Here is a 21,680-nt window from a genome sequence, read left to right on the forward strand (position 1 = left end):
CCCCCCCCTTCTTCAGCTTCACTGATTTTCTCACGCGCTTGCTCTACGATGGTGAACTTTCGCAGCTTTCTCACCCTCTCCAGACACCGCTTTGGTTCACATGTCCTGCAGAGTGCACTGTCTTCGCTGCAACATGCGATTAGTCGCGAATCGCATGTTTCGATGCCAGTGTTTTCTTCTGCCCAAGCAAGAAGCGTCGAGACGGAAGCATCTAGCTCCATTGGGATCCTGCGAACAGCCACGCAACTGCTGCTCGATGCAACCGTCGAACTCGCGCCACACCTCAGCAGCCTGCTGCAAGACGCCTTTGGAACGCATATCTTGCGCATTATCCTAATCTTGCTTGCGGGTCTGCCTCTCGAACAGCAGGATCAGCGAGGTGCCAAAATGTTCGGACGTGAATTGACGAGATCGAGGAAGAGCGCGGTTTACAGAGCCAAAGAGAACCGCAACGGAGCAGCAAAAGGCAAGGGAAAGGCCACTGAACCGTTGCCTGATGAGTCTTTTGTGCAAGCACCCAAAGTACCTTCATCATTCAAGGAGACCTTGGTCCAAATACGCGAGAATTGCCTCTCGCACCTCTCACAGAACGAGGTGCGCGCAATCGCTGTCTCGCCTATATCAGCTCCGACCCTCGCGCTCTTCCTCAATCTTGAGGCTGCTTCTCCTAAATCAGCGGACAAAGCCGGTGGATTACATGACATGCTTCTCGACGGCCTTGTCGCCGTAGCAAGCTCAATGGCGAGGGGGAGAAAGGAAGAGGCGAAGCTGCCACAACGTTCCGACTTCATCGAAACCTCCTTGCGCGACACAATCGGTTCTCACACTCTGCAATCAGCACTGGAAACATGTCTTCCTGGTGCACTCATTTTCTTCTATCGCGTGTATCTGCAAACGCAAAGTCAGACCGAGGGCCAAGGTACCGGTCGCACCATCAGTTTAGGCACCCATCCAATCGCCAATTTTGTCGTCACGACTGTGATCCGACGACTCGGGCAAGTGGCGTTGAAAGCGCACACTGTGCGGACTGAAGGCGAAATTAGTGCCTGGGAAAAGTTGGCACTCGAAGCAGTGGATCTTATAAGGGATGCCATCAAAGAGGTCAGGAATGCAGGTGGCAAAATTGTGAAAGAAGGAAAAGTCAATCTATTGCAGGCACTACTTGAGGCAGCTGCAGCAGCTGACACTTGGGGCTCCAAGAGTGAGGGCACCAATCTGCAGGAAGAAGCGGCTTCCGCTATCTGCCATGCTTTTGGTGTGGACCCTGGGTCTACTGAGCAGGGTGAGACTACCGAACAGACCCAACTTGACACACTGCACATCTTATTGGCATTCAAGACGCGCAAGGACTGGGTTAAGAGTCGCAAGCGTGAAGTTAAGCTCAAGCAAAAGGCGGAAGGGGCGAAACACATTGGTGCCCGAAAAGCAAAGAAGAGAGCAAAGAAAATGATTTCATTCGGCGAAGTGGAAGAGGACTCTGACTCAGAATCAGACCCTGAGCAGAAAGAAGGAGAAGTGATTCTGGTTGCTACTACGGCCAATGAGCAAAACAGTGCTGAGAAGATCGCGTCACTGCCTGACGTAGAAGCGACAACGCAAGGAAGCGTGCTTTTGCAGCACATTGCTCGGCTCAGCCTTCCAGCGAATGAATTGATTCATCGAAGGTTAGCGACAGATTCTCTCGCGCTTGGCCCATGCAGATGCTCACACCCTTGTTCCTTTCTCTGCTTTTTTGCAGCCTTCAAGCACAACAACAGGAAATGCTGCTATCGATCAGCCGCTCTGGAATCGCGGCTCACGTCGTTCTGGCGGCGATCAACTCCTCCACCACCACTTTCCACCATCGCAGGATACTCTTCGAGCGGCTCATCCCGCTCCTGTCTGATTTGGCAGACGACAGATGGGGCAGTCGCGTAGCAGATGCTGTCTGGGACCGGGCAGATCCGTTTACAAAGGCAAGTCATCAGTGAAATTCACCTGCTTAAACACTTTACTGATCTTGGTGCAACCTTTTCCGGCGTTTAGGAGAAAATCCTGAAGTCGCTTCGTGCAAAAGAAACACATCTGCTGTCTTCGCAATACGGCCGCTTCCTTATCCGCCGCTTGAATCTCGGAATGTATCGCAAGGACGTTGCCAAATGGAAGGAGTGGGCTAAAGCACAGGTCAAATCTGACCCCTTGCCTTCCTTGACGGAAGAAGCTCAGGCCAAGCAAGCCGACCAGATGACAACAGTACACATGGCACTACCGCCTCCTGATGACAGCGTTGAGCAACCGATTCAATCGAAGAGGCGGAGGTCCGAAGACTTGGATGCGGACAAGATATCAAGGAAGAAGTCTATGAAAGCGAGAAAAGATGCTGTCACAAACGAGTTGGACATGATCCTCGCGGGCGCCAAGTAGATAGGAATTCAATTGTTTATCAATGTTATCAATGACCCGTAAAGGCGCGTCGTGAGCTAAGTACATGATCATGAGGAATCTTGAGTTTTCGTTACGTGAGAAGTGTCATGCACTCGATCAGTCACAGATTCACCACGATTTTCGGTGTGCTACTGGTGTGGGATTGTTGCGGATACTGACCTGGTGGGCTGACAAGGATACCGGCAGGTGGAACCGGAAAAGCTGGGGCGGCTGTTGCTGGTTCAATGCTAGTCCACTTTGCGGCCATGCGCACAGAAGGCTGCAAGCGAGCGGGAATGCGTGCACCGTGTTCGTCGAAACCTTTGCCGGTAGAGACTCGCGGTCGGGGCTCAGGCGGAGGCTTCGGCTTTGGCTTCAAGTCGCTGCTGCGACGCAGGCGATTTAGTGGTGCGATAGCTGCTTTGGCTTCTGTGGTGGCTGCTGCAATCTGCTGCGCTTTGGGCGCCCCACTGTCACGACGCAAGCCTGCGAGCAAGGCCGTGGGCATGGAGAGTGACTTCGCAATGTATGGCTTCTCAACAGCTTTGGGCCGCGATGCGAATGCGCCGAGCCTGCTGCTTTTGACCGGCGAAGTTCTTGTGCCTTGTGACGAGCCGCTCGAAGATGTGTTGATTGACATGGCAGGAGTGACAGCGAGCGAAGTGCCCCCCTTTGCGTCCATCGTCGCGCGGATGTATGCAGCTTTCGCGTGACAAGACTGGCGAACATCGTCTAGCGCCCTGCCTCGTAGGATCTGTGTATGCGAGGGGCGTCGCCCGCGCGATGAGACGAAAGAAGGGGCGGTCATGCTCATGGGCGTAGCAAAGGCGGCTCCGGCAGCATTAGACGTGGATGCTAGGCTGTGTGGGCGAGGGGTAGACGTCCCTGTAAATGATTGTGACAGCTGGTTGCGGTGCATTGGTTTCGAGCGTGCCGAGTCTGCAAAGGACACACGTGTCGTCGGTGGCATTGCTGGCCTTTGGCGTGGAGCTGCTGGGTGCGGGTTCACGTGTTTTCCGACCCACATGGGGCCAGCAGGTAGCGAGTCCTCCGCCTCTGCGACGTCGATAGGGATGCTCGCCTCTCTGGCCTGTTGGCTGAGCTGGTCCTTGGAAACCTTTCGCTGCGGCACCAGAGGCCGGACAGTAGCATCTGAAATGTTGCTATTCGTCCGAGAGACGGGAGTGCGATAGCGCGTCTTCACCACAAACACAGGGCTCGTCTCAGCTGAAAGCGGTTGCTCGAGTTCTCTGCGTTTGGTTTTCGGGCGCGAACGGTCGAGGACGGAAGCGGGTGAGGGCGTCGGAACCGGATAATGGACTGTCGCCGTAGACCCGCTAGGGATGTTTTTGAGCTGACCCGCATCATGAAGTTGAGGCTTAGACATCATGGACCGTATATCAGATGCTTTCGGGGCCACTTGGTAGTCGGATGGGATGCGTGTCTGATCCGTGACAAAAGGCGGCGGTATACCAGGTAAGGCCGAAGTCGTTCCGGTGGAAAGTACTTCCGTGGGCGACACCTGCGCCTTTGAGGCTCCGCTTCTGTGAAGCTCCGGACTGCGCGGCCGCATTTGGTCGAAGAAATCATTTTCTAGAAGGTAGCTGAATTCGGCTAATCCATCCTTGGAGCTCTGCGCGATAGACGGCAGCTCCAATTTGGCCGCAGCAAGTTGGTGTCGCTGCTGAGGCTGTCTTCCACTGGGCTCATCAAGAAGCTGCAACGCGGTCGCATGGGCATCTGCAACGTCAGCCACGACGATTGGGGATCGGTTCGAGCCTACTGGAGGAGACATGGCAGAAAGGGGTACGCCAAAGAGCCTCTCAACATCGAGAGGACTCATGAGCAGAGCTCTCGCGGTTCCGCCGCTGTTGTTGCTCAGCAGAGGCTGCAATGCAGCGGAAGCAGACAGCGCCCCAGAGAGAATCGGGGAGTCCTCCGTGATGCTCGAGATGATCGATGTGCTTCTATTCACGCCTGCCACGCCTGACGGCGGCTTGCGACCAATCGACACCTTCCGAGGGAGTACCCCACGCACCGCTTGGCGTCCGCCGGAGGAGACGCGACGACGGACGCCACCCACGGCCGCATGATGATGGTTGAAGCTGTTGACACGGGATGCAGCTCGGCTCCAGCTGCTGCCTACCTCTGCAACGGAAGCATCGTGCTGCGTACCGTCGCGCAGTGCAGGGCTGCGCAGCACGACGACAACGTGCGCTGTGGGACCTTGCCTTGATTGATGCCGTTCATCTGTCATATCTGCATCCTGCAAGGTGTCCAGCTGGTAAGACAATACGCATGGTGCTACGCTCTCGTCGACAGACCACTCGATGTCGGAAGCATTTGCGAGCTGCTCAGCAAGCGACGGAGCTGCCATCTCGATTGGCGCGCCGAAGTCGTCGACCTCAACAGCACCAGCGCCGCCCAAGCTGATGAGTCGTTTCTTTGGCTGCTGTTGCCGTTGTCTGGCCGCGCGACCATGTTGCTTGAGCGAGGCGGAAGGGGTTGCATGCTCGCTAAAGTCGCCTCTGAGGTTGAGGAGCTCCAAGCTGCGCCTGAGACGCAAAACCTTGGCTTGGTCTGCACCATCTTGTGCGCCCAAGCCCACTTCTTCCCCCTCCGTGTAATCAGCTTCAGGCAGTTGATTATCTTTGTACAGGTTTGCGTTGCCTTCGCCGTCATCATCCTCCCAAGCGTCTTCGTCGTACAGCTGCTCGATGCTGACTGTGCGGCGGTGCGGGCGAGCGAGCAAATCCTCTTGTTTATGACGACGATGATGTTGGACAGCCTGAGGGTATTGATCGGTGCCGATAGAGTCAAGGGGTGGGATGGCAGTGTGCACGGCGGCAACTTTGCTATAAGCGAGAGGCGCGACGCTATCGGTGACAATAGACGGTAGTGAGTAGGATGTTGGTATGCCTGAGGCGGCATGGTGATACTGTTTGACCAGAGTCCAGCTCGGATTTCTTCCGTCAATCTCCTGTTGTGCGCCGACTTTCGCACGTGTGGTGGTCGCGACATTCGCTGTCCGCACTGGCGAAACCTTGTTGTCCAACTTGAAGTTCGCATCGCCCCTGCACTCTGTGTCAGTCGGCAGTGTGGTGATGGACGTGGCAGTGCTCCGCCGCCGATCACCCACGTCACGGATGAACAAGCTGGTCTCGTCGCTTCCGCGCCTGCTGTCGCTCTCGTTGCTTTTGTCGGAGCTGAGCACCGTACTTGTTGAGTGGGACGAACAGCTGCCAGGAGCGGTTCGAGCAAGCGGCACGCCGAGAAAACCTGACGCGACTGGAGTGCGCTTCATGGACTTCTTTGGGAGCGCAACGCCAGAAGGAGAGGGGGCTAAACGGTCGGTGTTCGCATCCGTGTCCGTGCCAGCCGCTGTATCCGCAAAAGTACCAGTAGAGGATGAGGAGGGCTCACTGGTGCTGCACGATTCGACAGTGGAAAGGGCGTCGAAGTCTCCATCGGGCCTTGCACCAGCTTGATCGTTGCCCTGGGCGTGGGCGTAGCGCTCCGCCTCGACGCGCCACTGCTCGATGGTCCGCGGATGCAAACGCTCGTCGAGGGCAGCAACTTCAGCAACAGACTTGAGATGCGCCATGCTCAGTGGTCGTCGGAGGGTATGGCGCGCCTGTAGGCCCGTACCGAGCGGATAGGCGTGATCCACGGGGGGCTTTGGGTAGTTGGGTGGCACGGGTGCACCATATGGTGTCGCGGCAGTGCTCCCAATGTCAGTCGGAGGAAGAGGGAAGCAAAACGACTCAGAGTGGGAGCGTTTGTGCGCATCGGGCTGAGCGCGTTCTCGCGATGAAGCATGCTGGAGATTGGGCTTGGCTGCTCCGCGGCGGACCTTGCGCAAAGAAGACATGACATAGTCTTCGTCGTCATCGTCGCCCTCTTCCTCAGCATATCGCCCCCCGCGACCAGCCTGATTGCCAGGCGAGAATGGAATGGGTGAATCATAATGCTGCAGATAGTAGACTTGCGGGACGCCGAGCGTCGCGGGCGGCGCCATCGCAACAGCTGGGCAGATGCACCGCATCGGGCAACGAGAGGAAGCCCGTGAGCGCCTCGCGGTACCACTGCAATGACAACGATGACAGTGCGAGCTCACCTGCGACTTCAGTAACGAGAGCTTAAAGCTCACACGCCTCGGCGCGTAGCTTAGCTGTTTTCTTTTTTTGCCAAGAGCTGGATTGATGGTGACGCACTTGCGTTCCAAGGTATCTAAGGGAAATACTTTCAATGGCAACCGAAGGTCTTTGTGTAGCACGGATGATGTTTGCAACAAGAACAAAGCATCCTCATGAGAAGGCCCATGAGGAGACCAAAGGAACTGTGAGGCGGTCGAAGGATGAAACAGGTGTTAAGCAGAACCGGAAGATGGTGTTGCCAGATGGGATCAGTCGTCATGGACCACTAGAAAAGGAAGAAAAACAGAATTGCAATGCCATAAAGGGCAGCTCAACATCACATCTTTACCCGTCAACATGATGACTATCCAACTTAGTTTGGTACTGTCGTGGGCATGCTGGGATGATGATGTAACTGTGCACCTGTGGCCGTTTCGGGTACCTGAGAGCTTGTCAAACGGGCTGACGACGCGACAAGAACAGGTGTTTGCCTTGCTGTCCCTTTTCACCAGAGGCTATTTTCGATCGTTGTCACATACCCTCTGACCAGCTGGGCACTGACCCGCAAGCCTGACAGATGAACGAATGCATGACCTTCAGGCTCGAGGTTTGTGGTGCCCGAAGATCAACGAATGCTGCAGGTATAGAAGCTGCGTGAATAAACCGTTACTGGCGACGCTACGCGTAGAAAATGGACCAGCCGCCAACGGCACATTGAAGAAAACTATTCCAGTGCCGCTTCCTGCCGGCGGCCCTCATGTTGTCACTCGACATATCCGCGCAGCTGTTGATCGCACTGTTCACCCATCTCTACATCGACATACATACGCCTTTTCTCCAGTTGGCCCATCGGCCCTCTCACCACGCACCAAAGGCGTGCTTATGTTCACTTGACGCTTTTCCTCGTGCCCTATTCGCCTTCCTGCCGTCCCTGGCCCCCATCCGCGCCTCAGTGCGGCCCATCACACTTTTCTTCTCGAAGGCTTTGTTTTGAACGTGTTCCACGCCCGCTGGCCAAGCCAAGGACCGGCTCTGCTCTGACCGTGCAAGCGAACTTGAGCCGGGTTGTGCTGACTCCAATCAAACGCAGATAGGGAACACCCCACTGTCATCTTCACTGCAACATGCCTAGTCCCGTATTGGCAGCGACCAGCGCGGCAAGGAATCACATGCTCCCCATCGCATCTCGCACCTCAAGGTCCCACTGGCTGCAGACCTTGGTCTTCGGCATCTTCTTCAATGTCGCGATCATTGCGCTCAACACGAGCCAGTTTATCTTTCTGCCCCTCTCCTTTCTCCCCTCCACACAGCCGCTGTACGAGAAATTTGTCGCATACACCAAGCACAGCTTTGGCGTCCTGCTCGTCTCCATCAGCCAGCTCTTTGCGCCTACGACGATCGTGCTGAGCTTCACCGATGCGCAGGGCCGACCCATCGATGCGCAAAAGTTCGTCATACGCGATGAGAACAGACGTGGTCCGGATGGACTGGGTACAGTCACGCAGGTCAAGATGCCGGACCGCAGCGTCTGGATTTCGAATCATCAGGTGCGCATTTCTTCAATGAAAGGCTCCTCCGCAGTTGTCACGGTCATATGACTCTGAAACTTCCATGATCAGGTCTATGTAGATTGGCTGTACCTCTGGTGCGTCGCTTACTACGCCAACATGGCGGACAGCATCATCATCATCCTCAAAGCATCGCTGAAGAAGGTTCCCTTTGTTGGCTGGGTGCGTGTATGCTGCTCGCTGCCCCAGACGATGGTATTTCTAGCGCGGAACTGACACATACATTGGCACATCTCGATGTCTAGGGCATGCAATTCTTCCGCTTCATCTTCCTGGCGCGAAATTGGCAGGCCGATCGTATGCCACTGGCTAAACACCTTTCTTTTTTAGCCGAGCGCTCGCATTCGCAGCACGACAAAACCGACAAGAAGAGGCAAGACGATAATGTAGCAGATGCGAAGGCAGCACGTGCGTCGCCAGCCAAGCTGCTCCTGCTCATCTTTCCGGAGGGCACGATCTTCACCGCTAATACCAAGGCGCAGAGCGACAAGTACGCACAAAAGATGGGCTACAAGAACGAGCTGAAATATACCGTCTTGCCGCGCAGCACCGGCCTCTTATTTTGTCTACGTGCTCTCGCAGCTGACATAGACGACCTATGGCTAGTGGTGAGGTCCCAATCACGAGTGCTCCCATATTCAAATCTTGAGGCCACTAAATGTGCGCACATACTGACAATGTGTGGTCTGCGCAGGACTATACAATTGGATATCCGGGCATCGCGCCAACAGGCTACGGCGAAGACTACTACACACTACGCTCCGTCTTCATGCAAGGTGTCCCTCCTCCGCGCGTACACCTCAACTGCATCATGACACGTGTGACTGCTCCAGATGACGGCGCAAAGTCGGGGCCATCCGTAGATAGCATGGCGACGTTGGGTGGCAGCGTAGCGGCAGCAGCAGTTGGGACAGACGCCCTTGCCGATCACCCGCCTTTGGGCCGCCTTGCTTCCAGCGGCAAGGCTAGTGGAACAAAGGAGAACGAGCCGACAAAGGAGGAGCAGGAGTGCTTTGCTGCATGGTTGCGCGAGCGCTGGGCTGTCAAGGATCGGCTGATGGACTCGTTTAACCGCGATGGGGACTTTGTTCATGGCGCATATACCCGCCGCCTGCAGCGTGACGGCACGCAAGGGCTTGAGAAGCTCATAACCCCACAATTTTTCGAGATCCCCGTTGAGCTTCGTTCGCCGTTGGAACTAGGCCATGCTTTCGTCTGGGGCCTGCCGGTGTGGGTTGCTGCTGGCGTTATCCAAGGTTACAAGGCGCTGAAAGGATAAGGAAAGATTAAATCGTAAAAATAGGTGAGGAAAGTAAGTTAAAGGCACTACTCAGTCAGCTGTAGCGTAGTGAAAACCTGCGAAGGGGTTCTATTTATCTCGCGGATGGTTAGACCATCATCCTTCACCCACATAAACTTGAAATTTCACGGCCGAGAGAGCGATTCTGAAATCGGCTTTCCATATCCATTCGAACGTCTCGCTTTTTAAGCTGAGTTGTTGTTGATCCTCGGACCCAAAGGGCCTGCATTTTAATGCCAAGCTTACTGCGCGTGAACATCACGTCACCCCTCCGGCACTGCCTGCGAACGGCCGCGCAGGTGTATTATACGACAAAGATGTATCTGCATCGAAGAGACCAGCACGTCTTTTCAACCAACGGAGCTGGAGAACGCGCTGCCTCCCTTCCCCAGCCGTCGCATCAGGCGGCCTATACTTCGAGTTACATTCACAGTTACAGCCAAGGCCAAAATCAGAGTCAAGCCTTCAGCAACGCTGGAAGTAGCAGTACTAGCTTTCGCCTTCGCATCCGGACGCTCGAACCGCTTCCTGTACGCACATTCCTCATTGCTTTCTTCCCGGAGCGAGATTCGCTGCAGGGTGTCCGAGATCGAGTGCTCGATGCTTTGAGAAGGAGGCAAACGGTGGGGTCGCAGACTCCGCCTTATGCAGAGGTGGAAGATGAGGCGCTGCTGTTAAGCATTGGTGGATTTGAAGTTGACGAGGTAGATGTTCTGCGCGATGAGGACCTCATTGAGTGAGCATTTGATGCACCCTCTCAAGCATCGTGGAGAAGGTTACTGAACTCACACTGGCATGGACAGAGTTTCTTACCGTCCATCCGGGTCTCAAGCTCTTCAAGCCATGGCAAAATCCGAAATCCTAAGCAGCGCAACGTGCAAGCGGCCTCGGGAATCTGCGTACACACAGAAATCAATCTCTCCAAATGGAAGGTCAGATAGCCCTCTTCACGAGCATACAGATGACCTTGCCATGATGGCGGATGCGAGCCGTGTGATCGAACTGATGCGGTCCGAGCTAGGTGTCGTTGGGCGGCCTGAAATGTCCAAAGCCGCCATGTACATCGACACCGCATCGGAGTCAGACACGTCAGGATTGCCAAATCGCAAGCGGCAACGGCTGAAGCAATCGTCACTGCCGTCTTCAACGACAGGTTCATCGGTTCCGACCGTTAATGCGGCTCTGCAAGCTTTCGAGGCAGCGAAAGCAGCGCGTAAGCGCAAAGATGACGTTGTCAATTTTGAATATGCCGATGCTCTCGATCACTCACCTTCCGATGGACCTCCCTCTGAGGCCTCCCTCCACAAAGAAAGAAATGGAGCAGCTCAGCCACTCCAGCATTCGTCAGAAACAAATGGCGAGGATTCATCGGATGGGACCTCGGACGATACTTCGGACGGGACCTCGGACGATACTTCGGACGGGACCTCGGACGGCTCATCTAGCCTGGAAAGCGATTCTTCACTTTCGGCTGAAAATTCAGACGCAAATGAGCAGGACGCGGTGGGTGCGGCGCCTGCCGCTTTGTCGGTATCCTCTTCATCTTTATCGTCAACACCTCTATCGACCGAAGGCTCAACACCTTCGGTCGCCACATCCACGTCGGAGGCCTGCTCCTCTTCCTCCGCTTCCGCAGCGTTAAAGGCGACTGATGATCAGCCAGCTGTCCCCAAACCTCCGCCCCGGCATCGATACGTATCTCCGCCCCGGCCAGTGACTCCGCCTGGCGGCTGGGTACCACCGGGTTGTGGAAGTCTGCGTACCAAGAAGCGAAACAGAAAGCGGCGAGAGAGAGCTAAAGGCTTAGCGACTCCTGAAGTGCCGCGAGAATCTGTGACGCCACAAATCAGCGTAGGGTCGAACAATTCCGAATTGACTGCGCATAATCAGAAAGGAGAAACAGCCTCATTTACCCTTGACACTCGGCCCGACATTCAAGCACAGCCTGAAGAGTATCACACTCACCCAGCGTTGTGCCGGAATGGCCCTTACTCCGACTTCGAGATTCAACTGCCGCCGGGTGAAGGCAGCCTCGGTATCGAACCTCAGTCCAAGCCAAAAATCCATACGCGAAGAGCGGTTGCGGCTGCCAGGTACATTCCGCGTGAGTCGGACATCAGCGCCGCTGAGGCATCCCTAACGTTTGACCGGGGCAGTCATCCGGCGCCAGCACCATCCATGCGCGAACCAAGTAGCATTCCAACGAATATGAAGATTACCAGTATCGACTGCCCTGCGTGGTACAATCAGCAATGGGTAGGGGATGACGAACATTTCGATTCTGCTGCGAACGAAGAGACAACACAGGACGACGTGCCGAATATGACTGCAGCTATGGAGTATGATGGCGCATGGGAAGGCGAGATTGAGGTAGCCGACGCTTACAAACAGATGCAGGCGCAAACACGCGAAGCACTACAAGAAGAGAAGGGGCGCGAGCAGGCAGCTGAGCCTTACACTTTGCTGGGTGCGGCTGATATCGCGGAGGCCGAGGCGCGCGACATGCAGAAGTGGAGTCTCCCACTTGCTTTTGGCAAGACGTCTGGTTTTGCAACTTCAACGCCCTCTTTCGCGACAGATGAGCTCGACTATGGGTCAATTGAGTGATCCTTGCATTAGCATTCGTTGGCATGCAAATTCTTTTGTAGTTGTCAATGTAATGTGATTGGATGATTTGGCATGCGACGTCATCTTCTGTCTGAAATACTTAGTTGACATTCATATGACATGATGATTGAGATGACAGGATGGGCATTGTATTAGGGGCAGCAGAAGTGATACAATTTGTCGAACAATTATACCTCGCAATTTGAAAGTAGAAGAACACATCGTCTTGACACGCCTCAAAAACACTTCGGAGCGCGCTTTTCAAGGCAGTCGATACGTCTTGAAGAAATCGTCCGGATGCTGGCAAGCAGCAACGGCGCGCCTCATGTGCGTAGTCAAGAACGTCAGGCCAACTTGGTACGAAGCATTCATCCAGCCGAACCCTTCTCGGGGTACGAATTTGAAGTCAATGCCTTGGTTGCCGTACTCTGCGTCGACCATGTGGCTGAGCTTGACGGCGTCGAACCTGAGTGGAGCAAGTGTCAAGCACGGTTGAAAGGAGATATCAGCGTACGAAAACAGAAAACGCAGCCACGAGCTATATCACTCACTTTTCTGGCACAACACCGTTGAAATCTACAAAAGCGACCGTCATCATGTATAGCCATCTATACGCAAGCCTACGCGCGTCCTCCAAATAGCCATACCGTTCCATTCCGACCCAGGCGAGGATCTGATGGGGGGGCCATGCGAATGGATAGTCCCACTGCCGATTCGGCCTCTCCAGCGAGATCCTCCCGCGCGATTCCTCCGTACCTGGCACAAGCCCGCCAGTGACCTCGAACTTCCTGAGGGACTGATGCATCAACTTCTCAGCCTGCTCCTCGCTCGCCATTCCAGCCCACATTGCCCAGTAAGCCGTTACGCTCTCGTAGAGGTTCTGCTCCTCCTTGACAGTATCATAATCGTAGTATAGACCCATGCCCTCGTTCCAACAGTATTCATCCACTTGGTACTTCCGATGAGCGGCGCGCGCAAACCATTCGGCTGACGTCTGAGGCGCTTCGATCGACCGCAACGGCTTAGCGGGGGGTGCGCCCTTCATTGCGTAATTTGGCGGGAGCGGCCCGTAGAGCAAGAAGTCGTCATCGAGCGTCAGATTGTCGTCGAACAGCTCCCGGATGGCAGTTGCAATGTCAACCTCGTACTGCCGATTAAAAGATGAAATTAATCAGTCGAAGGATTTGACGTGAAGCAGAACAATTAGGCTACTGACCTTGTACAGCAAAGCGTTCAGATCGATTGTCGCCAGGTTACCACATTTCTTCTCCAGCCGGTACGACGTATCGTGTCCACTTTCACGCACTGCACGATCATGCATGAAGTATTCGTCCAGTGTCGGCTCCTTGATCTCATTGAAGTTGTACTTGCGCGTGAATCTGAGCAGGGTAATCGCAGTTCCAAAAGAGAAGAGTCAGTGGGTTTGTCGTGTGAGTATGTCATGCCAGCGACTCTACGACCGTCTGCAGCTTACTCGTTGATGCTGATGCCGTGCTTCTCAGCATATGGGCGGAGGACGTGCGTGAAGTGTGACGCCTCCGTCTCAGGCGGCACGCCGACGCCGGCAGGCCTGTACCTTGACAGGCCCGACTTGGGGTGGTAGCGGGGCTCGCACATCCAGACGGTGTGGTACTCCTTGATCGCTGCTTGGATCGCCTTCTTGAGCCACGCATTGTTCTCGGCCTCGTTGGATGGTTCCAAACGACTGTACACCTGTAGTGCCATGTCCGTCAAGAAGGGTGGCTGCGCACGCAAGAGATAGTAGGTTCTGTTGCCGTTGAGGATCTTGGCATAGTGTTTGATCTCAAAGATGAAGTGGTCGACGATGTCTTTGGCCATTTCGACCATGTTGTCAACAACGAGGCCAAGGGAGATGAAGTATGAGTCCCAATTGTACAGCTCGTTAAATCGCGCCCCTGGAACGACGAACGGCACGCCTTCGAGCTCTGTGCCTTCGGAGCCATCCTTCTTCGGGCGTTCGCGCATGGCGAGCGCAAGCAAGCCAGGAAAGTCGTTAAGGTCGCGCATGTACTCAGGGGTGACTTGCGCGATGGGTGGCAAGATTTCAACAATCAGGCCAAGCTCTGGCTTTTGCTTTGCGACATCTTGGTAGTATTCGATCATGCGCGGCTCTGCTGATGGAACATAGATGCGCGGGTGCTTGCTCTTCGATCGGTTCTTTGGATCCGAAAGGATGGCTTCTAGTCCATCGCCATCAATTCGACGTGTGAGATTATGCCAGAAGGTCTGCGAAATCATGCGCGACAGCCGGTCGACAGGGTTTTCGGCAAGACGCATCTCGTCGAGCACGATGCGCTTGCGGCCGTGCTCCTTGGCCAGAGCGAGCTCTTGCAAAAGGTTGGACAGCATGTAGGTGCCACGAATGTCGAATCCCTTGTAGCCATTACTGTCGACAGTCCCGAGCTGCACGACTTTGGGACCACCATCAGTGATGTTAATCTGAAAGTTTCCGTCCGTGTCCTCCTGTTCCAAGACCAGCCGCATCGTCTCATCTACGTCCACAATGAAGCGGCGAGGGTTCTCTTGCGAAGCGTCTAAAGGTACAGTAACGAGTAATTGTTTCAATATTCGACAGGTCACGGAAGCCAGAGGGGTCTTTATGAAGCTCACCGTGGCTCAGGCGACGTGCCCTCATGATGGTATCATTGTCCATCACGTTCGGTCGGCGCTTCTGCTGACCCTGCAAGGCCAATCAGATCGGATCAGTCAACTGCCATCAGATTGACGAAGGCACTTTCCTTCATTCTCTCACCATACTGTACGTTCTGACGATCCCTCGCGCCCGAGCCTGCACACCTTCGTGAGTGATACTGCTCCTCCTGCTTTGTCCCGGTCGTGAGTACTCGGCATCAGGGTCTGGCAGCGTTTCCTCCAGTTTTTTAGGGTTCCTATGGTCCGCACCAGCGGGCTTGAGTGAGGGATCGAACGGCAGGTCGGAAGCTGCATCCTGCTGGCCATCAGTGCCGGGGCCGATGCTGCTGCTGTCCTGCGCACCTAGTGGACCGAGCACGCCTGATCCAAGGGGTCCTTTGGGTGAGGTAGGGGAGACGATGGACGGAAACGGCTTGAGCTGGCTTGTAACGCCGTGGTCGCTGTCTTCGTCCTCTTCGTCGATCGCGTGGTCCAGTGCACTGGCAGAGGAGGAGGCGCTGATGCTGGACCTGCGCAGCATGCGGGACAAGTCGTAAGCATCCTGGTTGCGCGTGAACGGATTCGTCATGGGAGGGGTCGAGGAGCTTGTGCCTGAGCCAGCTGATCCAACAGTCGCCAGTGGCGAAGCGGGTGTGGGAAAAGTGTTGTGACTTAAGCCTGACATTCGGGCTGAAAGCTCGCGTTTTTGTGAATAGTTGGGCGATAGCACCTAGATGACTAAAAGGAGCTCCAACAAGCGTGCAGACTTTGCGGTGCACTCTCCCCTCGTGAAACGATCAGGACCTGGGCGTTTGCTCAAGATTATTTGAAGACTCCTGGACGTGGTGAACAAGTGCAACGATCACAACTTTGCAGGTTCGTCGATGATGGAACGCAGTTGGAGACCGAATCCATTGCTAAGCCTCTTGCTTGATCATGATGTTGCTGGCCGCCCTCACGCAAGATGCAAGCATTGAAAACAGCCAATCAGCTTTAGTGTGGTGGTTGGTCCGTGCGCGCGGCCAGGGTTCCAGACGTCGTCGGTAGCCTCCAGATCCTTCAGTGGTATGGATCTTTCTTGCCGTTTCGCAGCAAGTCATTTATATCGCAAGCAACACCACATGCGAAGACGATCACTGCTTAGCCGAGGCTAACTTATAGTGAAGGATGGTAGCGAACAGAAAAAACAAGAAACGAAAGTACTACAAACCATCGTCTCAGGATGGTGCACGCGGCGACCAAACAATCTCGTCTAGGACGTACAAGCGTGCACGCATTGATAACTCATTTGTAGGGCAGCCAGGGATATGGTTCACATGTCCCCGTAACAAAGAAGAAAAGGCGAGCGGTGACCTGAAAGCTATTCTGGAAGAGGTGAGAGACAATGCCCCGATCCCCCTACGAGTGCAGCTTGCTCCTGTAAATATTGGAAATTGAATGTCGCAACCATTATCGACCGCCTCACACCATCCCCATCTCGATCACTGTGAGACGAGGCGATAGGCTGTTGCGAAACTCTATCCTAAACGACAAGACGGATCTCACAAAGCCCAAAACGAGCAAGATGCACATGCATCGCAGGAGCATGCAGCCAAGAGCAAAGGCGATTTCATGAGTGAGCTCGAAGCCGAGCTGTCTGGTTTAAGGGAGGCGGGGAGGGCCAAGGGCAAGACCAAAGCCAGCTCAAATATCAGCATTCCTAGAGGCGACCTGACACTGGTGGACCTGCAAACGGAATCATGTGAGAACACATCTCCGCATTCTGAGGAGAGAGCATCAAGCATTCTGAGAAGCCGTCACGTCCTGTCCCCCCCCCCCCACACACTTCTTTCTCGCCGCAGTGGGATTTGTCTCCCTTGCTTCCTCCCTCGATCCTTACCGTATCGTTAAAGAAGTTCTCGAAAGGGCGCTGATTAGCGGCCTCTCGCGCAGCAGGTGCAGTTGCATTTACATTGCCAGTCCGGGTACATTTCATGCGCTGACACTTGTTTTGCATCTGTTATTGCAGATATTTGCAGCGTCTCACACCCGTCTCGCAAGTGTCCAAAGCCGATGCCGACTCGTTGCGTATACTGGCCACTGGAGTCCTGCATGCGCGCCTAGGCTTTGATCCGTCCGCAGCGCAGACATACAAAGTGGAGCCGCGCTTGCGCTCCAGTATGGTGCTCGACCGGGAGGAGGTGATCCGAATCGTCGCGGACGCGGTGCCGAAAGACGCCGGGCATACAGTCGAACTGAAAGGACCGAGCTGCTGGATCGTCGTCGAGGGCGTTCAGACATTTATTTCCATCGGTGTGTTACAAGATTACGAGCGGCTGGGAAAATACAACTATCAAACGTGTATCACGCAAGGTGTGGCGCGTGAGGACAAGACCAAGGAGCCACCATCCGTTACAGCGTCGATGGAGGCAAAGACAGTCGCAAGACCACGTGGCGATGGTGATAATGACGCAAGCAATATGACAACACGAGAAGTGGACACGGTGCCAGGAGAAACAGCCAATTGAACCTCGGAGCATAGACATGCTGCGATGTAGCATAGCAATGAATGCGACTACAGGTACAGATCTCGCAATCGCATCCTGCGAGCAAGAGCATCGTCGGCAGTTGCTCCGTCCTCGCGGCAAAAGTAATGCGTCACAATGCCCGAGATCGGTTTCACTGTGATACCGGCCGAGTTGCCGAGCTTCTTGCCACAGCGCGGACAAATTCTGGTCTCCGTAACTTTGACATGTTTGGACTTGAGAGACATAAGACCATGGTCCAGCTGGTGATCTCTCGCCTTCAACACAGAAGATACAACCCCCGCGTCGTGCCTTTCAGCCGTGGTGATCTGGAGGACGCGCGACATGAATGCCTCAAGCGACTGCATGGGCACCATCGGTGGCAGGAGCTCGAAAGCTGCGACCGCATCGATGCGCGCTCCGTGTCGTACGATGATTCTGATCGCTTCGTCAAGCACAGGTAGTCCTGGAGTCTCTGCTGCTGATGATTCTGATTGCGCTTGCCGAGATGAATCTTGCCCATTTGCTCCATCTGGCCGGAGAAGGACTTTGATCAAGGTCAAAAAGACGTCGTTGTCCGCTCGAGACTCTCGGGTAGTCCACACGCGCTTGCAATACTCTTCCGCCTGGTGGACATTCTTGAGGACATGCACATACAAGCTAAGTGCAGCGTCATGGTTGCCCAATCGTCCGAGCAAAGCTGCACGGATTTCATATAGGTCTTCTTGCGCCGGCGGCAAGCGCCCGAGCACACACTCCGCGCCGTACTGTCGAGAAATTTCCACGAAAGCAAGCAGTTTCTTCAGCAATGCGGCCCTTTCCTCTTGCTCTCCAGACTTTCTCAGTTCTGTTGCCCGACGAAGGTAGAGGAAGAGCAGCTTTTCGTGCAGAGATGGTTCGCTCTCGTTGAGGCTCCCAATAATAAATTCAAGGTACCGGATGCAGAGCAACGGTGAAAATTGCTCCAAATCCTCCACGATGGCGAAGCGTGGGAAGGATGAGACTTTCCCGGTGTCCGCCGTGAAAATCTGAAGGAGAGCACTCGAAGTGAGCTGCTAATGTCCGAGCGCAAAGCGACGGAAGAGCCTCACCTCAAGACCCAAATCTGTATCCTCATCGAGAACCCAATGAGCGGCCTCCAAGATGACATCGATGTGCTTTGGGTCCAAATTCTGAAGATATCGTATTGTTGGCCCCAAACGCTCCGCCTCGTCCCCTTCCTTTTGCCCGGATTTTCGAAGTAGCTTCAATGCTTTCATGTGCATGTCCTTGCCACCATACAGCGCTATCAGCTCAGAGACCTTTTTCCGCTCCTGGAGCAGCTCTTCAACTTCTTCAACTTTGCACCAATTCTCCAACCGGCACAAGGGGCCGATAAGAGCCGGCTTCATCTCCAGGAATGTCTTGAGTAATGCAGTGTCCACCACCTGGGCAACATCGGAGAGCTGATCCAATGTCAACGTCGACAATGGAGCGGACGGAATTGCAAGTAATTGAGATACGTCACGATGCTCTTGAGATTTGCTTTGAGCAACGTGCGATTCTGGGTGGGATTCGAGAAGTGGCTTGAAGATCCGCCGTCGATCCGCAAGAAACTTGCCGAGTGCATCCAACGATGCACGGAAAGCATCGTCCTTCAGGAGTTTCTTCTCGCGGCGGGTCGTCATTACTGAGTTGAAGGAACGGACGCTCCCAGCATCATCGTCCTCAGGAGCAAAGGGTTTTCCGATGACCTTGCCAGCCCTCGATGGACTTACTGATGCGATTTGATTCGGACTGGAACCCAATGGCGTGGATGTCGGAGAAAACTGTTGTGGCACCTGCTGCGTCAGTTGATCGCCATAGATGCTCTGAGGGCGTCTCCCGGCGAGTAACGAGCCAAGCCGGCTTCGGTCTCGCAGGATAGGCGTGCCTCGCGGTGAGGCTCGACTTGGTGCAGGAATAACGGAGCCAATGGTTTCGATCGAGGATTCCGTAGCATCCACCGTGCCCTTGGCTGTGGGCAGAGGATCAATCTCGTAGTTTTCTTCTGCGCCAAAGACACTGAACCACTGGGAGCGTGGATGCGACAAGGCGCCAGAAATCTCCTCAGGGTATAGAGTGAGCACCTGAGCTGGGTTTGTGTCCAGTGCTAGAAAGATCTCGATTGCATCGTCGAATTTCTGCGTTGAAAAGAGGTGGACGGCATAAAGGTTCTGGACCTGTATCCGCCGCTGCTCTTTGTCTTCAAGGATGATCTGGTCGATGCTATCGAGCAGGGCAAGGGCTTCCTCGAATCCACCTTTGCGGACTAGCTCGTCAATCTGAGTTCCCCAATGTTCCATTTCCAAGCGCCAAATCATGACGCCATCTTTTTCCAGGATGCTGCGATCTGCTGGGCTCGACACAATGTAGAGCGGAGGCTTGCCACCAGCAGAAAGTGTCGGAAGATGAATAAGCCGGACCTGGGTAGTCGCATCTTTTTCATCAGGAGCTCCAGTGGGTAGAGTAAGATTCTGCACTTCTGCTAACGTGCGAGCAGATAATACCTGGATTGTTGTCTTACTCGTCGCAGGCGCGCCCGCGCCATAATTGAAGGTCAATTTAGAGGAAAAAGACGCGCCCGTAGGCGGAAGCACTGAGAGAATATACGGCCGTAGAAAGACTGGTTGCGGTGGAGTGGTTGTAAGCACCAATCCGGTCGATCCCTCTCCGCGGCGTAGTGGTGCTTACCCGTGCTTTCTGGTGTCGTGGGCCAATCGATGCCATCTCGTCTGCTTGGCTTCCCTTCCGCAGTGAGAAATATTCCCATCGCTATGCAAGAAGAACTCATCAGCACACCTACTCGCAACATGGAGCAAATGAGCCCCAAACGTACTTTCTCTTCCAATCAAGAGCTCTTCTTCATCGATTGAGATGACCCTGGGATCACGCTGGCGGCCTCCGCTCATCCCCACGTATGCGCCAATCGATCCAAAGGCGGCACCTAGCCCTACCCCATATCCGCCAGCACTGGCTGTTGATATGTCCTGTTGTTGATTGACAGTGCCAATAGGAAGCGATGGCAAGGAGATTTCCTTTGCTTCGTCCCACTCCACCACGTCCACCAATTTTCCAGCCGTGCTCGATTCTGGAATTCCACGCGACGTGGAGATCGTATCTTGACGGTAAATCCAGGCAACAGATGACTCTGCAGCCAGAGGAACCCTTAGAGTCGCGTAATCTGTTAGAGAGTAACCGATGAAAAGGCTTGTGGGGGTCGAGAAGACTATCGACCGTGGGGAATGAGGGAGTGCAATCTCCTTGGTGTCCCAGAACTCGCCATCAACCCAGCGTAGAAATATCAGTTTTCGTCGCAGACCGATGGCAAGGACAGAAACGAGAGTCATTTCCGTGTCGTCTTCGATGCCAGAGTCCTGACCCAAGCCCAATGCACCCTCCCGGAGCTGTTTCTTTTTCGCTTCCTTCTCTTGCGCAAGTTGATCCATGCCTCTGAGGCTTGCGACTATCTTGGAGTTGAGCGTGCCGCCTTTTCGAATCGTTCCTCCCACGCGGTAGGCCGCCCCTTTCCGTAGGGTGCTTTGCCCAATTGTGCCGACATTGGCAGTATCATGACCCAACTTAGGGCGCTTTTGCACTGACGTATCCAGAGTGAATGTCAAGGCACCTTTGCTTTGAGGAATTGGTGCTGGACCTGAAGGTTCAAGATCTGTCAGGCTATGCATCCATATGGAAGCATCTTAAAGGCAGGTCATTAAGGTCAGTCTGGGTACACAACGCAATTCGGAACCGTGCTAGATCATGCTTACCGCTTCGGCTGATTAAGATATTGACTTCCTTGATGACTGCCAGCTGATCGATTGGTTTTCCCTTTGGCGAAAACGTCTTCTTATGCTCCACAACCTCAGCATCGCTACCATCTTCACGAAGAGAGTACACCAAAAGTGAGCCCGTCGAAGTGCCGACGAAGAGCTTGCCTCCTAAAATCAGCAACAATGAGCGTCAGCTGTGAGTGTAGGACAGGGCTTCATGCTGGCCATTACTTACCATGTACCAGAAGAGCAGTAGGTTGCTCTTTGAGCCCTTGCAGGACTAATTTGGGACTCAAGGCTACGTGCATAGTGATGTATGCAGCGAGGATGTCGAGTAGGACGTCGGGCTTGCAATTGCTGGCCTACCACAACAGAAGAACGGCCGGGCACTCCGGCAATGAAGCGCTGACCTTGTGTCACCGTAGTTGCATTGCTGCTTTTGCAACAATCCCCATGTCGTAGTGCAGCTCTGTGGGGATGATCTCGCCTTGCAAGGTTGAGTTGAAGACCTGACGCAATTACAAGTGAAGGCTCATAGGACCTATTCAGGGGGCCACTGGCGGCGCCGACACCGTGCAAAATGCGAATCAGGTCCTTGTGACGCTCGTGCTACGTATACTCAGCTCCGTAAAGTGGCCGACGAAAATTCAGCATTAGATGGAAAGAATGAAAGAGGATTTAGCGGTTGCTCGTGATGGCTCATAGGTCGATGTCATGTG

General features: G+C 54.4%; 7 protein-coding genes across 7 annotated transcripts; 4 read left to right on the forward strand and 3 right to left on the reverse strand.

Annotated features, from left to right (window-relative positions):
* Nucleotides 1–63: 63 nt before the first annotated feature.
* Nucleotides 64–2,440, forward strand: K437DRAFT_254493 (uncharacterized protein; the record flags this gene model as incomplete). Its single annotated transcript, XM_013389525.1, has 3 exons — nucleotides 64–1,664; nucleotides 1,739–1,955; nucleotides 2,026–2,440. Coding segments are annotated over 3 exons (2,196 nt in total), but the record flags the coding sequence as incomplete, so codon positions are not given.
* K437DRAFT_32336 (uncharacterized protein) lies at nucleotides 2,438–6,818 on the reverse strand. Its single transcript, XM_013389508.1, has 3 exons — nucleotides 6,521–6,818; nucleotides 2,584–6,429; nucleotides 2,438–2,482 (listed from the first exon to the last, which is right to left on the reverse strand). Exons 2-3 carry the CDS (start codon nucleotides 6,419–6,421, stop codon nucleotides 2,472–2,474), a joined length of 3,849 nt encoding a protein of 1,282 aa, XP_013244962.1. The 5' UTR covers nucleotides 6,422–6,429; nucleotides 6,521–6,818; the 3' UTR covers nucleotides 2,438–2,471.
* A 519-nt stretch (nucleotides 6,819–7,337) lies between these two features.
* On the forward strand, nucleotides 7,338–9,516 carry K437DRAFT_254495 (acyltransferase-domain-containing protein). Its single transcript, XM_013389526.1, has 4 exons — nucleotides 7,338–8,086; nucleotides 8,159–8,269; nucleotides 8,353–8,715; nucleotides 8,802–9,516. Exons 1-4 carry the CDS (start codon nucleotides 7,664–7,666, stop codon nucleotides 9,384–9,386), a joined length of 1,482 nt encoding a protein of 493 aa, XP_013244980.1. The 5' UTR covers nucleotides 7,338–7,663; the 3' UTR covers nucleotides 9,387–9,516.
* A 119-nt stretch (nucleotides 9,517–9,635) lies between these two features.
* Nucleotides 9,636–12,172, forward strand: K437DRAFT_272668 (uncharacterized protein). Its single transcript, XM_013389527.1, has 2 exons — nucleotides 9,636–10,143; nucleotides 10,211–12,172. Exons 1-2 carry the CDS (start codon nucleotides 9,641–9,643, stop codon nucleotides 12,012–12,014), a joined length of 2,307 nt encoding a protein of 768 aa, XP_013244981.1. The 5' UTR covers nucleotides 9,636–9,640; the 3' UTR covers nucleotides 12,015–12,172.
* K437DRAFT_254497 (glycoside hydrolase family 37 protein) lies at nucleotides 12,073–15,650 on the reverse strand. The gene is made up of 6 exons (XM_013389528.1): nucleotides 14,788–15,650; nucleotides 14,646–14,715; nucleotides 13,489–14,569; nucleotides 13,231–13,393; nucleotides 12,566–13,161; nucleotides 12,073–12,480 (listed from the first exon to the last, which is right to left on the reverse strand). The coding sequence occupies exons 1-6, from the start codon at nucleotides 15,349–15,351 to the stop codon at nucleotides 12,276–12,278; spliced, it is 2,679 nt and encodes an 892-aa protein (XP_013244982.1). The 5' UTR covers nucleotides 15,352–15,650; the 3' UTR covers nucleotides 12,073–12,275.
* Nucleotides 15,651–15,917: 267 nt separating this feature from the next.
* Nucleotides 15,918–17,240, forward strand: K437DRAFT_254498 (uncharacterized protein). The gene is made up of 3 exons (XM_013389529.1): nucleotides 15,918–16,407; nucleotides 16,508–16,601; nucleotides 16,675–17,240. The coding sequence occupies exons 1-3, from the start codon at nucleotides 16,278–16,280 to the stop codon at nucleotides 17,171–17,173; spliced, it is 723 nt and encodes a 240-aa protein (XP_013244983.1). The 5' UTR covers nucleotides 15,918–16,277; the 3' UTR covers nucleotides 17,174–17,240.
* K437DRAFT_232725 (uncharacterized protein) lies at nucleotides 16,989–21,666 on the reverse strand. The gene is made up of 6 exons (XM_013389530.1): nucleotides 21,197–21,666; nucleotides 20,959–21,129; nucleotides 20,028–20,888; nucleotides 19,883–19,963; nucleotides 18,262–19,814; nucleotides 16,989–18,198 (listed from the first exon to the last, which is right to left on the reverse strand). Exons 1-6 carry the CDS (start codon nucleotides 21,267–21,269, stop codon nucleotides 17,221–17,223), a joined length of 3,717 nt encoding a protein of 1,238 aa, XP_013244984.1. The 5' UTR covers nucleotides 21,270–21,666; the 3' UTR covers nucleotides 16,989–17,220.
* Between the last annotated feature and the right edge of the window lie 14 nt (nucleotides 21,667–21,680).

Source organism: Tilletiaria anomala (assembly GCF_000711695.1).
Source record: "Tilletiaria anomala UBC 951 chromosome Unknown K437scaffold_13, whole genome shotgun sequence".
Classification (NCBI taxonomy): Eukaryota; Fungi; Basidiomycota; class Exobasidiomycetes; order Georgefischeriales; family Tilletiariaceae; genus Tilletiaria; species Tilletiaria anomala.

Excerpts from the sequence above, each read along its gene's own strand:
- K437DRAFT_32336 (XM_013389508.1), bottom strand. The coding sequence starts at position 6,421 with ATGGCGCCGCCCGCGACGCTCGGCGTCCCGCAAGTCTACTATCTGCAG.
- K437DRAFT_232725 (XM_013389530.1), bottom strand. The coding sequence starts at position 21,269 with ATGCACGTAGCCTTGAGTCCCAAATTAGTCCTGCAAGGGCTCAAAGAG. Across the intron at positions 20,889-20,958 it reads TATCTTAATCAGCCGAAGCG|ATGCTTCCATATGGATGCAT; the intron begins GTAAGCATGATC and ends CCTGCCTTTAAG. Across the intron at positions 18,199-18,261 it reads ATACAGATTTGGGTCTTGAG|ATTTTCACGGCGGACACCGG; the intron begins GTGAGGCTCTTC and ends GCTCTCCTTCAG.
- K437DRAFT_254498 (XM_013389529.1), top strand. The coding sequence starts at position 16,278 with ATGAGTGAGCTCGAAGCCGAGCTGTCTGGTTTAAGGGAGGCGGGGAGG. Across the intron at positions 16,408-16,507 it reads GGACCTGCAAACGGAATCAT|TGGGATTTGTCTCCCTTGCT; the intron begins GTGAGAACACAT and ends TTCTCGCCGCAG. Across the intron at positions 16,602-16,674 it reads AGCGGCCTCTCGCGCAGCAG|ATATTTGCAGCGTCTCACAC; the intron begins GTGCAGTTGCAT and ends CTGTTATTGCAG.
- K437DRAFT_254497 (XM_013389528.1), bottom strand. The coding sequence starts at position 15,351 with ATGTCAGGCTTAAGTCACAACACTTTTCCCACACCCGCTTCGCCACTG. Across the intron at positions 14,716-14,787 it reads TCGTCAGAACGTACAGTATG|GGTCAGCAGAAGCGCCGACC; the intron begins GTGAGAGAATGA and ends TTGGCCTTGCAG. Across the intron at positions 13,162-13,230 it reads TGAACGCTTTGCTGTACAAG|TACGAGGTTGACATTGCAAC; the intron begins GTCAGTAGCCTA and ends TTTAATCGGCAG.
- K437DRAFT_254495 (XM_013389526.1), top strand. The coding sequence starts at position 7,664 with ATGCCTAGTCCCGTATTGGCAGCGACCAGCGCGGCAAGGAATCACATG. Across the intron at positions 8,270-8,352 it reads AGGTTCCCTTTGTTGGCTGG|GGCATGCAATTCTTCCGCTT; the intron begins GTGCGTGTATGC and ends CTCGATGTCTAG. Across the intron at positions 8,716-8,801 it reads TAGACGACCTATGGCTAGTG|GACTATACAATTGGATATCC; the intron begins GTGAGGTCCCAA and ends TGGTCTGCGCAG.
- K437DRAFT_272668 (XM_013389527.1), top strand. The coding sequence starts at position 9,641 with ATGCCAAGCTTACTGCGCGTGAACATCACGTCACCCCTCCGGCACTGC. Across the intron at positions 10,144-10,210 it reads CGCGATGAGGACCTCATTGA|AGTTTCTTACCGTCCATCCG; the intron begins GTGAGCATTTGA and ends TGGCATGGACAG.